General features: G+C 37.3%; 2 protein-coding genes and 1 pseudogene across 2 annotated transcripts in view; all 3 read right to left on the bottom strand.

The window, feature by feature from the left end:
• LOC119578061 (keratin-associated protein 19-2-like) overlaps positions 1 to 3294 on the bottom strand; it is a 6265-nt gene extending 2971 nt beyond the window's left edge. Inside the window, 1 exon segment of the mRNA XM_037925783.1 lies at positions 3273 to 3294. Coding sequence (XP_037781711.1) covers positions 3273 to 3284 — 12 coding nt within the window. The 5' untranslated portion in view covers positions 3285 to 3294.
• LOC119578053 (venom protease-like) overlaps positions 1 to 15000 on the bottom strand; it is a 50416-nt gene that overhangs the window by 18122 nt on the left and 17294 nt on the right. The window lies entirely within an intron of this gene.
• On the bottom strand, positions 9318 to 13185 carry LOC119578054 (annotated as a pseudogene).

The following is a 15000-nucleotide window of genomic DNA, read 5'->3' as shown; positions in this document are numbered from 1 at the left end:
CTTTTTTGCTCGAAAATCGCTTTGTACGGCAATCATATGCCGTCGGAGCTATGGGGAACAATTTATCAATTTACTTTTCCCTAAAACAATTATGTTTAGAAAGATATGTAACACACATGTGTACATTATACTGTTAGCCACTTTTTCTGCGTGATTTTGCCTATACTTTTGTTTAAGTTAAAAATTCCATAAATACATGGCATGTTTAAGGAATCATTGTGTAGAATGCCAGTTTGATTCATATTGACTAAAAAAGAATCCTTATAACCGTAGAAAAGAAAACGACCCAGGGCCCCCAAAGCTGTACGCCGTAGCTTCCTGAAGTGGCCGTGACCTCCAAGCGCGACGAAGCTGAATCCCAGGCACTCACAGCCTCAGCACTCCTATATTCACCAGCGTCCCGTAACCGTAGTGCTGTACAGGGCGGCCGAGACAACGTGCCCAGAGCCTCCAAGCGTATCCGCAGCGGAAGGATCAGCCTCGGCCCCAGCTCAGCTACAGGCTCAGCCTCAGCACTCCTCTTCCAGCGTTTCGTAACCATAGATGCTGTACACAGTGCCTAAAGGGACACGTGCCCATAGCTGCCATAGCCGTATCCGAAGCGGGAAGATCAGCCTCAGGCTCGGCCTCAGCCTCACAGCCTCAGCCACTCCTCTTCCAACGTCCGTAACTGTGCTTCTGTAACGGGTCTGTAGCCGACAGAGTCCATGGCCTCAAAACAGCCCTCCATAGCCGGCCCCCAGTGCACAGTCCAAGCTCCTTAAGCTTCAGGATCACCGCTCACACTGACAGCGAAACGCCACGAGGCGACAGCGATGGCCTGCAACACTAAGGACTTACTTTTCAGCTAAAGTCTAAAAACAGGTGTAGTCGCGAATTGACCAACTGCGTTGCTTGACACAAAACATGAATCCTTGCTTAACTTTTCCATTACCAGTGGAGCTATAACAGAAAGGACAATTTCGCAAAAGGAAGCATATATTTCACCAAAGTCTTCTGTCACGGGAATCACTGGCGGCTCTGCGATGAAGCTCTAGTGCTCCTTATATAATGGCCGAGGCGAAAGCCACGCCCTCTGCTGGGTTATTTCTGTTTGAGTCCAAGGTTTTAAATGAAGCGAAAGTTTTGAAATAATGCGTCCGTCTAAAGACCATGCTGGGGTTAATTTTAGTGGAAAAATGTTTTTTAAGCTCTCTTTGAGCTTACCTCTTGGTATTGAATATATGGAAATATATCATACATCACGGAATTACGAAAATTGCATATATTGCGGTATCAGAAATATCCATATGTTCGTTAATCATATATTTATTGTTCAATTTATTCCTAATGAAAAAAATACTATAAAAAATCGTTATTGTGATAATTGTCGATATTACCATGTTATTTTCATTCGTTCGAACACCTGTATGCGTTTTATTCATCATAAGATGTAATCATGGTAGTGAATCATTATGATTATTTTCATAAACTTAATTGATTACAATACACTGATAGGATTATATCTATCAATCGTCACGCTACCATTTATTATCAAATTTTCCTATAATTTTCTCTGTATCAGTACCTAACCTATATATAGATCAATATATATAATGTTTAAAAGGATAAGTAGCACCACCCATTTAGCCTTTTACTGTTTCCTTGGAGTTCAGTATACACAACTGTTTATAGTATGCGAACACGTCGTAAACATGGATAAAAGCGTGGAAGTGTCTTGTTTTACTTCCGTGTAGTTATGGCATATCGAGCAAAATTCACAGATAGTAATTAACTAGCTTGATGAAGGCGCACTTCAGCTAAAGTGGTGACATATAGCTCTGCCATTTTTCATTAGTTTATTGTATCAGAAAGTATTCTTTATTTTTCTTTTGAAATGAGTTATCAATGACAAGGATAAATAGGTCAGCAAAAAGAAAGAAGTACAGATTGTAAAAAGACCTTATTAATATTTGCAAGTAATAGCAAAGAGGCGAGGTTTGACTCCGGCTGCTGGACGAGGTAAGGTATTTATCGTATTTATTATATATACATATATATATATATATAATATGAATACGTATATAGTATGGTATGCGTGCTCATGTGAGTTGACACCATCACTAAGGTTGCCTTTATGATCAGCTCATTTATAGCTGCCATAGTTAACTCTGTGATATACCTTAGAGAAAGTAGAATTAATCATTCGCATGGTGAATCATTCAGCACCGTTTCTTCAATTATATCTTTCTTTTTTTTTCTACTCGAAACGGTGACATTGACAAGACTCCTGTGGGGTTTGGAACTAGGTCGAAATTGAAATAATCTATGCTTTTCCCTAAAATATATATATTTGTTGTTTTGAGTTTGTTTGTTTATTTAAATGATATATGTTATAATGCGCGTATTTCTAAAATAGGAATGGCTTCGTCGGTTTCACAAAAAACACTTCATTTTGATATACGATTTTACTAGAAATGATTTTGCCATTCGTTTGTTTTACCAATAACATTCATTTACATTGGCATGTTAAAGGAAACATTGTGTAAAATGTCCGTTTTATTCATCTGAACAAAAGGGATCTTCAACCGTAGAAACGACATGTCCCCCAAAGCTTCGCCGTAGCCTCCATAGCCCCCTGTAGCCTCCGAAGCGGCCGTGACCTCCAAAGCTGCGACCGAAGCTGAATCCGGGTCAAGCATCAGCACTCCTCTTCCAGCGTCCGTAACCGAGCTGCTGTACACGGCCTGAAGGACCCACGGGCCCATAGCCGCCATAGCCGTATCCGAAGCGGGAGGATCAGCCTCGGCCTCAGCCTCAGCTACAGGTCAGCCTCAGCACTCCTCTTCCAGCGTTCCGTAACCATAGCTGCTGTACGCAAGGCCTGAAGGGACACGTGCCCATAGCCGCCATAGCGGGACAGGATCAGCCTCAGGCTCGGCCTCGCCTCAGCCTCAGCACTCCTCTTCCAACGTCGTAACTGTAACTTCTGTACACGGGTCTGTAGGACACGAGTGCCATGGCTCCAAAGCCGACTCCATAGCAGGCTGGGCTCAGACATCAGCTTCAGGATCACCACTACACTGAAAACGACAAAACCGGCCCACGATGGGGCGTACAGCGATGGCCTGCAACACAAGGACATACATCAGATGAAGTCTAAATAGAGGTGTTCGTGGAAAAGAACTGCGGTTGTTTTCAACAAAAAAATATTGATCTTGCCTTAACTTTTCCATTACCAAGGGAAGCTATAACAAGAAATGCTAATCCACAAAAGGAAGCATACTACTTACCAAAGTCTTCATGTCCACAGGGAATCACCGATGTCTGCCGATGACGCGGCAATGTCTCATTATATCGTGGCGAGACGAAGCCACGCCCTCTGTGGGTTATTTCTGTAGGCGTTCCAAGGCTAAAAAAGCGATGAAAATAAAATAAATGTTCCTTAAATGTCATACTGGGTATTTTAGGGAAAAATGTTCTTAGATCTATGACTTGCCCCTTTGGTATATCTGTATAGTGACGAATGTAATTACATATATTGCAATTATCATCAGATGTAGCTATCTGTACTTTACTGTTTATTATTGTACTGTTTTCTATTTAGTTATATTGATATCAGGAACGGAATGCTATTTGAAAAATCGTCGTTGTTAAAAATGTCGATATTATTTCATCAGTGTTCCAATAGTAGTTGTATGTCTTTATGATTATCATCAACCACTGTAATCATGGTAACTCTCTTTATGAATGATTGTGTTGATTTTCGTTTAGACAAATAATTACATTGATATGATTAACAACGTTCAATCCACCAATCTTATCAAATTTTCCTTTGATTTTCTACTTCTCAATATGTTAATATATATATCTATATACATATATATATATATATATATATATATTATATATATAATATTATAATATATATATACGGTGTTAAAAAGAAAATAACACCACTTCGTTTGCCTATTGACTTTTTTCCTTGGAGTGTTCAGACAAGTGTTTATAGTAGGAGTACGTCGTCCATGATAAGCTGTATTTTTTTCCCTTCCAGTAGTTTGCCCAGTATCGAGAGATCACAAATGATCTTTTCACGGCTTATGAATGCACCTCATCAGATAACGTATGGTGACATATAGCTCCGCCCATTTTTTCACTATTTCATGGGTCACAAAAGTGTCCTTCATTACATTTCTTTTATATCAGTGACAATGGTAAGATCAGCAAAAAAAAAAGAATAAAAGACAGATTGTTAAAAAGACCCATTAAATATTTGTAATAGTATGATAGCAAAGGGGCAGAGCTGGACTCGGCTGTGCTGAGTTATGTATTTATGTATATTCTATATATATATATATTATATATATATATATATATATATATATATATATGTATGCGTAATCATGTAAGTTGCATCATCGCTAAAGTGCCTTTTATTATTCAGTTCATTTATAGCGGTCATAGTAACTCTGATATACCCTAAGAGAAAGTAATGTCAACAATATTCTATAGCGCATCCTTTAGCAACTTTCTTCTTTATATTTCTTTTTTGTCGAAAATTTCGCTTGACCTTTGCCATATGACAATCATGTGTTTTGTGCCATCCCCTAAGCGCTACACATATATATATATATATATTATATATATATATATATATATATATTATATATATATATATATATTAACGCACACACACAGGTATATATAATGATTTCGTAAATATATGTTTTAGGGAAAAGTAAAATACGATGAATTTATCCACATAGCTCCAAGGACACATAGGTTTCCTGTGTCTGTGGAAGCTGTGCAGCTATGTGGAATAACAGGTCATATATTTACTTTTCCCTAAAACGTTATAGCTTATGAAATGATATATATACGTGCGTGGCATTTATATATCTATATATATATATATAATATTATATATATATATATATATATATTATATATGTGTGTGTGTGTGTGTGTAGTTGTGTTGTGTGTGTGTGTGTGTGTGTGAGTGGTTTAGCCCTAGGAATGGATTCGTCAGTCACTCAAAAACTTTTACTTATGAGTTTTTTCTGCAGTGATTTTGCCTATACTTTTGTTTAGAGTAAAATCATAAATTCATTTGGTATGTTTTAAAGGAATCATTGTGGTTAAAATGCTCCTTTTTATGCATCTGACCTAACAGAATCTTCAACCGTAGAAACGACCATGTCCACCAAAGCTGACCACTATAGCCTCAGAAGCGGCTGTGGACCCTCCAAAGCTGTGATGAAGCTGAATCCGGGCTCAGCCTCAAGCATCCTTTCCAGCGTTTCGTAACCGTAGTTGCTGTTACACGGGCCTCCGGAAGGACACGTGGCCATAGCCGCCATTGCCGTATATCGAAGCGGAAGGATCAGCCTCAGGTCGGTTCTCAACCTCAGCACTTCTCTTCCAACGTCCGTACTGTAGCTTCTGTACAAAGTCTGTAGGACATGGAGTCCTTATTAATAATTTGCAGTTGTATAATAGCCAAAGAGGCGAGGCTTGACTCGGCATGCCGCGTTAATGTATTTATGTATGTATATATATATTAGTACATATATAAAAGGATGTTAAATATATAGTATGTGTATGCATTTCTCCCCATTGTGAGTTTTGCACCATCACTAAGGTTCGCCTTTAGAACAGCACATTATAGTTGCCATAGGTTAACTCTGTGATATCCCCTTAGAGAAAATAAAGTCATTTCGCATGCGTGCATCTTCAGCACCGCTTTTCAATTATCTGTTGTTGTTTTTTAACTCGAAAATCGGTTTGCACTATGCACAAAGACTCCCACGTTGGGAGTATATTAATATTATATATTATATATAATATAGTATATTATATATATATATATATATGTGGGGGGGGGGGGTGTATGTATGTATATTTATTCATAAATTTGTATATATATAAACATATAATATATATACATATATATATATATAAAGATAAATATAAAATATATATATGTGCATATATTTTTATACATACAGTCGGGCACCACTATCGTACCTAAGTAAGACAAATCCAACATTTGCAAATCCATGTGTACGCACATGTGCGCCCGCATATGTACGTGGGTGTATGAATGCACACACATACACACACACACGCGCGCGCGCATTAGCTAATATGGGGTTAGTCTTACCTAGATAGGAAAGTGGTGCCCCACTGTTGTCTTTAGTTCAGTCCATGTATCGTTTGAGGCTATGGGAGTTCACCCTATCCACTGCTTTCTGGCATCAGTAAGATGAAAAAAGCTTCGGGAATCAACCCTGAGGTAAAATTCGATATGTATTATATATATATATATATATATATATATATATATATATATATATATATATGTGTGTGTGTGTGTGTGTGTGTGTGTGTGTGTGTGTGTGTGTGTGTGTGTGTGCGTGTGTGTGTGTGTGTATGCACACACATTTATAAATACATACACACAGTCTATATTTATATGCTTGTGTGAGTGAAATATACATATATAAACATAAACCCACACATACACAATATATATATATATATATATATATATATATATATATATAATATATATACATATATATATATATATATATATATATATATATATATATATATATACAATATATAATATATATATCTATATATATATATATATCTATATGTATATATATTATATATATATATATATATATATATATATAGTATTTGCTATATAGCAAAGGGGCAGAGCTTGACTCGGCTGTTTGCTGAGTTATTGTATTTATGTATATATATGTATATATATGTAATCATGTAAGAATGCACCATCGCTAAAGTCGCCTTTTATTATCAACTCAGTTATAGCTGTCATAGTTAACTTTGGGATATACCCTATATGATGCATAATTCAACACCGTGTCATTATATTTCTTTTTTGCTCGAAAATCGCTTTGTACAGGACACTCATATGTCCTGTGGAGCTATGTGGAACAAATTTATCAATTTACTTTTCCCTAAAACATTATGTTTATGAAATGATATGTATACACACATGTGTACATTATACTGTTAGCACTTTTTCTGCAGTGATTTTGCCTATACTTTTTGTTTAAAGTAAAAATCATAAATACACTTGGCATGTTTAAAGGAATCATTGTGTAGAATTGCTCAGTTTTATTCATATTGACTAAAAAAGAATCCTTTAACCGTAAAAAAAACGACATGGCCCCCAAGCTTCCGCCGTAGCTTCTGAAGTGGCCGTGACCTCCAAAGCTGCGACCGAAGCTAAATCCAGCCTCAGCCTCAGCACCCTTTCTTCCGCGTCCGTAACCGTAGCTGCTGTACAGGGCCGTGGGACACGTCCCCCATAGCCGCCATAGCCGTATCCGAAGCGGGAAGGATCAGCCTCAGGCTCGGCCTCAGCCTCAGCCTCAGCACTCCTCTTCCAACGTCCGTAACTGTAGCTTCTGTACACGGGTCTGTAGGACACGAGTCCATGGCCTCCAAAACCGCCTCCATAGCGGCTAGGCTCAAGCACCCAGCTTCAGGATCACCGCTCACACTGACAGCGATAAACGCCACGAGGGCGACAGCGATGGCCTGCAACACAAGGACATACTTTTCAGCTAAAGTCTAAACACAGGTGTAGTCGGGAATTGAACTGCGGTTGCTTTTACACAAAACATTGAATCTTGCTTAACTTTTCCATTATCCAGGGAGCTATAACATGAAAGGCACAATGTCGCAAAAGGAAGCATACTATTTACCAAAGTCTTCATGTCCACAGGGAATCACTGGCGGCTCTGCCGATGAAGCTCTAGTGTCTCCTTATATAATGGCCGAGGCGAAGCCACGCCCTCTGCTGGGTTATTTCTGTTTGAGTCCCAAGGTTAAATGAGCGAAGTTTTGAAAATAATGCGTCCTTAAAGACCATGCTGGGTATTTTAGGGGAAAAATGTTTTAAGCTCTCTTTGACTTACCTCTTTGGTATATGAATATATGGAAATATATCATATATTCACGAATTACGAAAATTGCATATATTGCGGTTATCAGAAATATCCATCTGTACGTTAATCATTATATTTATTGTTCATATTTATTCATAATGAAAAAAATACTATCAAAAATCGTTATTGTGATAATTGTCGATATTACCATTGTTATTTTCATCGTTTCCAGTAACACCTGTATGCTTTTTATCATCATCAGATGTAATCATGGTAGTGAATCATTATGATTATTTTCATAAACTTAATATGATTACACTGATATGATTATATCTATCAATCGTCACTGCTACCATTCTTATCAAAATTTTCCTATAATTTTCTCTTTATCAGTACCTTAACCTATATATATATCATATATAAAAGGTTTAAAAGGATAAGTAGCACCACCCATTTAGCCTGTTGCCCTTTTTCCCTTTGGGCGTGTATACACAACTGTTTATAGATGGAACACGTCGTCACCATGGATAAAAGCGTGGAAGTCTTGTTTTACTTCCGGTAGTTATGGCAATATCGAGAAAAATTTCACAGATAGTAATCTAACTAGCTTTATGAAGGCGCACTTCAGCTAAATGTGGTGACATATAGCTCTGCCATTTTTTCATTATTTTATGTATCAGAAGTATTTCTTTATTTTTCTTTTGAAAATGAGTTATCAATGACAATGATAAATAGGTCAGCAAAAAGAAAGAAATACAGATTGTAAAAAAGACCCTATTAATATTTGCAATGTAATAGCAAAGAGGCGAGGTTTGACTCGGCTGCTGCCGAGTTAAGGTATTTATGTATTTATATATATACATATATATATATATATAATATGAATACGTATATAGTATGAGTATGCGTGCTCATGTGAGTTGCACCATCACTAAGGTTGCCTTTTATGATCAGCTCATTTATAGCTGCCATAGTTAACTCTGTGATATACCCTTAGAGAAAGTAGCTTTCATCATTTCGCATGGTGCATCATTCACACCGTTTCTTCAATTATATCTTTTTTTTTTTTTACTCGAAAACGGTTTACACTTTGCAAAAGACTCCCATGTGGGGTTTGGAACTATGTCGAAATGAAATAATCTATGCTTTTCCCTAAAATATATATATTTGTTTGTTTGTTTGTTTGTTTATTAAATGATATATGTATACATGCGCGTTATTTTTAAATAGGAATGGCTTCGTCGGTTCTCACAAAAAACACTTCATTTTGATATACGAGTTTTACTAGAATGATTTTGCCCATTCTTTTTGTTTACAATAACATTCATATATACATTTGGCATGTTTAAAGGAAACATTGTGTAAAATTGCTCAGTTTTATTCATCTTGAACAAAAGGGATCCTTCAACCGTAAAAACGACCATGTCCCCCAAAGCTTCCGCCGTAGCCTCCATAGCCCCTGTAGCCTCCGAAGCGGCCGTGACCTCCAAAGCTGCGACCGAAGCTGAATCCGGGCTCAGCCTCAGCACTCCTCTTCCAGCGTCCGTAACCGTAGCTGCTGTACACGGGCCTGAAGGACACGTGCCCATAGCCGCCATAGCGGGAAGGATCAGCCTCAGGCTCGGCCTCAGCCTCAGCCTCAGCACTCCTCTTCCAACGTCCGTAACTGTAACTTCTGTACACGGGTCTGTAGGACACGAGTCCATGGCCTCCAAAGCCGCTCCATAGCGGCTGGGGCTCAGCATCAGCTTCAGGGTCACCACTTTCACTGACAACGCAAACGCCACGAGGGCGACAGCGATGGCCTGCAACACAAGGACATACATTTCAGATGAAGTCTAAATAGAGGTGTAGTTGGGGAAAAAAACTGCGGTTGTTTTTCAACAAAAATATTGAATCTTGCTTAACTTTTCCATTACCAAGGGAGCTATAACAAGAAATGCTAATACCCAAAAGGAAGCATACTACTTACCAAAGTCTTCATGTCCACAGGGGAATCACCGACTGCTCTGCCGATGACGCGGCAATGTCTCCTTATATAGTGGCCGAGACGAAGCCACGCCCTCTGTTGGGTTATTTCTGTAGGAGTTCCAAGGCTAAAAAGCGATGAAAATAAAATAATGTGTCCTTAAATGTCATACTGGGTATTTTAGGGAAAAATGTTTTAGAATCTATGACTTGCCCCTTTGGTATATTGTATAAATGACGAATGTAATTACATATATTGCAATTATCATCAGAGGGAGCTATCTGTACTTTATTATTATTTTTACTGTTTTTATTTATTTATATTGATATCATGAAAGGAATGCTATTGAAAATCGTCGTTGTAAAAACTGTCGATATTATTTTCATCAGTGTTTCCAATAGTAGTTGTATGTTCTTTATGATTATCATCACCACTGTAATCATGGTAGTGAATGATTTGTGTTGATTTTCGTAGACAATAATTACATTGATATGATTTAAAAACCCTCAATCCTACCAATCTTATCAAAATTTTCCTTTGATTTTCTACTTCTCAATATGTTAATATATATATATAAAATACATATATATATATATAATATATATATTTTATATATATATATATTATATATATATACGGTGTTTAAAAAGAAAATAACACCACTTCCGTTTAGCCTATTGACTTTTTTCCTTGGAGTGTTCAGACAATTTTTTATAGTATGGAGTACGTCGTCCCATGATAAAGCCTGTTTTTTTTTTCCCTTCCAGTAGTTGTGACAGTATCGAGTAGATTTCACAAATGATCTTTTCACTGGCCTTATGAATGCATCTTCATCAGCAAACGTGGTGACATATAGCTCCCCCCTTTTTTTACTATTTCATGGGTCCCAAAAGTGTTCTTCATTAATTTCTTTTATTATCAGTGACAATGGTAAATGATCAGCAAAAAAAAAGAATAAAATACAGATTGTAAAAAGACCCATTAATATTTGTAATATATGATAGCAAAGGGGCAGAGCTTGACTCGGCTGTTGCTGAGTTATGTATTTATGTATATATATATATATATATTTTATATATATATATATATATATATATATATATATATGTATGCGTAATCATGTAAGTTTGCATCATCGCTAAAGTCGCCTTTTATTATCAGTTCATTTATAGCGGTCATAGTAACTCTGATATACCCCAAGAGAAAGTAATGTCAACATATTCTATAGCGCATCCTTTAGCAAACCCTTTTTTTCTTTATATTTCTTTTTTGTCGGAAAATCGCTTGACCTTTGCATATGACACTCATGTGTTTTGTGCCATCCCTAAGCGCTAACAAAATATAATATTATATATATATATATATATATATATATTATATATATATATATATATTAACGCACACACACGTGTATATATATATTTCGTAAATTTTTGTTTTAGGGAAAAGTAAAAAAGATGAATTTATCCACATAGCTCCAAGGCACATAGGTTTCCTGTGTTCTGTGGAGCTGTGCAGCTATGTGGAATAAAGGGCATATATTTACTTTTCCCTAAAACGTTATAGGCTTTGAAATGATATATCTACGTGCGTGTGCATTTATATATTATATATATATATATATATATATATATATATATATATATATATATATATATATTGTGTGTGTGTGTGTGTGTTGTGTGTGTGTGTGTGTGTGTGTGAGTGGTTTAGCACCCAGGAATGGATTCGTCGTTCACTCCAAAAACATTTTACTTATGAGTTTTTTCTGCAGTGATTTTTGCCTATACTTTTTTTTTAGAGTAAAATCATAAATTCATTTGGTATGTTTAAAGGAATCATTGTGTAAAATTGCTCCGTTTTATGCATCTTGACCTAAAAGAATCCTTCAACCGTAGAAACGACCATGTCCCCCAAAGCTACCACTATAGCCTCAGAAGCGGCTGTGACCTCCAAAGCTGCTGCTGAAGCTGAATCCGGGCTCAGCCTCAGCACTCCTCTTCCAGCGTTTTGTAACCGTAGTTGCTGTACACGGGCCTGGAAGGACACGTGCCCCTAGCCGCCATTGCCGTATCCGAAGCGGGAAGGATCAGCCTCAGGTTCGGTCTCAACCTCAGCACTTCTCTTCCAACGTCCGTAACTGTAGCTTCTGTACAAGGGCGTAGGACATGATCCTTATTAATATTTGCAGTGTATAATAGCAAAGAGGCGAGGCTTGACTCGGCCATTGCCGAGTTAATGTATTTATGTATGTATATATATATTAGTACATATATAAAATATGTATAAATATATAGTATGTGTATGCATTCTCATGTGAGTTGCACCATCACTAAGGTCGCCTTTTATGAACAGCACATTTATAGTTGCCATAGTTAACTCTGTGATATACCCTTAGAGAAAATAATGTCATTTCGCATGGTGCATCATTCAGCACCGTTCTTCAATTATCTGTTGTTGTTTTTTAACTCGAAAATCGGTTTGCACTATGCACAAGACTCCCACGTGGGGTTTGGAACTATGTCGAATGAAATAATCTATTACCTTTCCCTAAAACATTTTTTAAAATTAAATTATGTAGGTATACATGCGTGTGCTATTAAAAAAAAAAAAAAAAAAAAAAAAAAAAAAAAAATAGCACTTAGGAATCGCTTCGTCAGTTCTCACCAAAAACATTTTATTTCGATGTACGAGTTTTACTGGAGTGATTTTGCCCATTCTTTTTGTTTAAAATAACATTCATATATACATTTGGCATGTTTAAAGGAAACATTGTGTAAAAGTGCTGTTTTATTCATCTTGAACAAAAGGAATTCTTTCAACCGTAGAAACGATCATGGCCCCCAAAGCTTCCACCGTAGCCTCCATAGCCCCTGTAGCCTCCGAAGCGGCCGTGACCTCCGAAGCTGCGACCGAGGCTGAATCCAGGCTCAGCCTCAGCACTCCTCTTCCAGCGTCCGTAGCCGTAGCTGCTGTACACGGGCCTGTAAGACACGAGTCCATGGCCTCCAAAGCCACCTCCATAGCGGCTAGGCTCAGCATCAGCTTCAGGATCACCGCTCACACTGATAGCGATAAACGCCACGAGGGCGACAGCGATGGCCTGCAACACAAGGACATACTTCTCAGCTAAAGTCTAAACACAGGTGTAGTTGGGAATTGAACTGCGGTTGCTTTTACACAAAACATTGAATCTTGCTTAACTTTTCCATTATCCAGGGAGCCATAACAAGAAAGGCTCAATGTCGCAAATGGAAGCATACTATTTACCAAAGTCTTCATGTCCACAGGGAATCACTGGCGGCTCTGCCGCGATGAAGCTCTAGTGCCCCCCTTATATTGCCGAGGTGAAGCCACGCCCTCTGCTGGGTTTATTTTTTTGAGTCCCAAGGTTAAATGAGCGAAGAAGTTTTGAAAATAATGCGTCCTTAAAATGCCATGCTGGGTATTTTAGGGGGAAAATGTTTTAAGCTCTTTTTGACTTGCCTCTTTGGTATATATTGTATACTTAAAAAGTGTATGAAATATGGAAGTAAAATATATATTCACGAATTACGAAATTGCATATATTGCAGTTATCCAGAAATATCCATCTGTACTTTAATCATTATATTTATTGTTCATATTTATTCATGTCGAATAAAAAAAAAAAATAAAAAAATCGTCATTGTGATAATTGTCGATATTACCTTTGTTATTTTCATCGTTTCCAGTAACCCCTGTATGCTTTTTATCATCAGATGAAATCGTGGAAAAGTGAATCATTATGATTATTTTCATAAACTTAATATGATTACACTGATATGATTATATCTATCAATCGTCACTGCTACCATTCTTATAAAAATTTTCCTAAAATTTTCTCTTTATCATACCTTACCCAAATATATATATCATATATATACGGCTTAAAAGGATAAGTAGCACCACCCATTTAGCCTGTTGCCCTTTTTTCCTTGGCGTGTACACACAACTGTTTATAGTATGGAACACGTCACCATGGATAAAGCGTAGTTATGGCAATACGAGCAAATTTCACAAATAATCATTAAAATAGCTTTTTGAAGGCGCATCTTCAGCTAAATATGGTGACATATAGCTCTGCCACTTTTTCACTATTTCATGTATCATGAAGTATTTTTTCATTATTTTTCTTTTGAAAATTTAGTTATTAATGACAATGATAAAAAGATCAGCAAAAAGAAAGAAATACAGATTGTAAAAAGACCTATTAAAATTTGCAATGTATAATAGCAAGGGGCGAGGCTTGACTCGGCTGTTGCCGAGTTAATGTATTTTGTGTGTATATATACATTTATATATATAAAATATGAATATGTATATAGTATGAGTATGCGTGCTCATGTGAGTTGCACCATCACTAAGGTCACCTTTTATGATCAGCTCATTTATAGCTGCCATAGTTACCTCTGTGATATACCCTTAGAGAAAGTAGCATCATCATTTCGAATGGTGCATCATTCAGCACCGTTTCTTCAATTATCGAAAATCGGTTTACACTTTGCACAAGACACCCACGTGGGCTTTGGAACTATGTCGAATGAAATAATCTATTGCTTTTCCCTAATTTTTTGTTGTTTGTTTGTTTGTTTGTTTATTAAATGATATATGTATACATGCATGTTGTTTTTAAATAGGAATGGCTTCGTCGGGTTCTCACAAAAAACACTTCATTTCGATATAACGAGTTTTACTAGAGTGATTTTGCCCATTCTTTTTGTTTAAAATAACATTCATATATACATTTGGCATGTTTAAAGGAAACATTGTGCAGAATTGCTCAGTTTTATTCATCTTGAACAAAAGGGATCCTTCAACCGTAGAAACGACCATGTCCCCCAAAGCTTCCGCCGTAGCCCCTGTAACCTCCGAAGCGGCCGTGACCTCCGAAGCTGCGACGAAGCTGAATCCGGGTCAGCCCCACACTCCTCTTCCAGCGTCCGTAGCCGTAGCTGCTGTACACGGCCTGAAGGACACGTGCCCATAGTCGCCATAGCCGTATCCGAAGCGGGAAGGATCAGCCTCGGCCTCAGCCTCACTACAGGGTCAGCCTCACATCCTTTCCAGGTCCGTAACCATAGTCTATACAAGGCCCAA

This window comes from Penaeus monodon, chromosome 10 (genome assembly GCF_015228065.2).
Source record: "Penaeus monodon isolate SGIC_2016 chromosome 10, NSTDA_Pmon_1, whole genome shotgun sequence".
NCBI classification, from domain to species: domain Eukaryota; kingdom Metazoa; phylum Arthropoda; class Malacostraca; order Decapoda; family Penaeidae; genus Penaeus; species Penaeus monodon.
The sequence above is the reverse complement of the archived record's forward strand: the minus strand, read 5'-3'. Positions and strand labels throughout refer to the sequence as shown.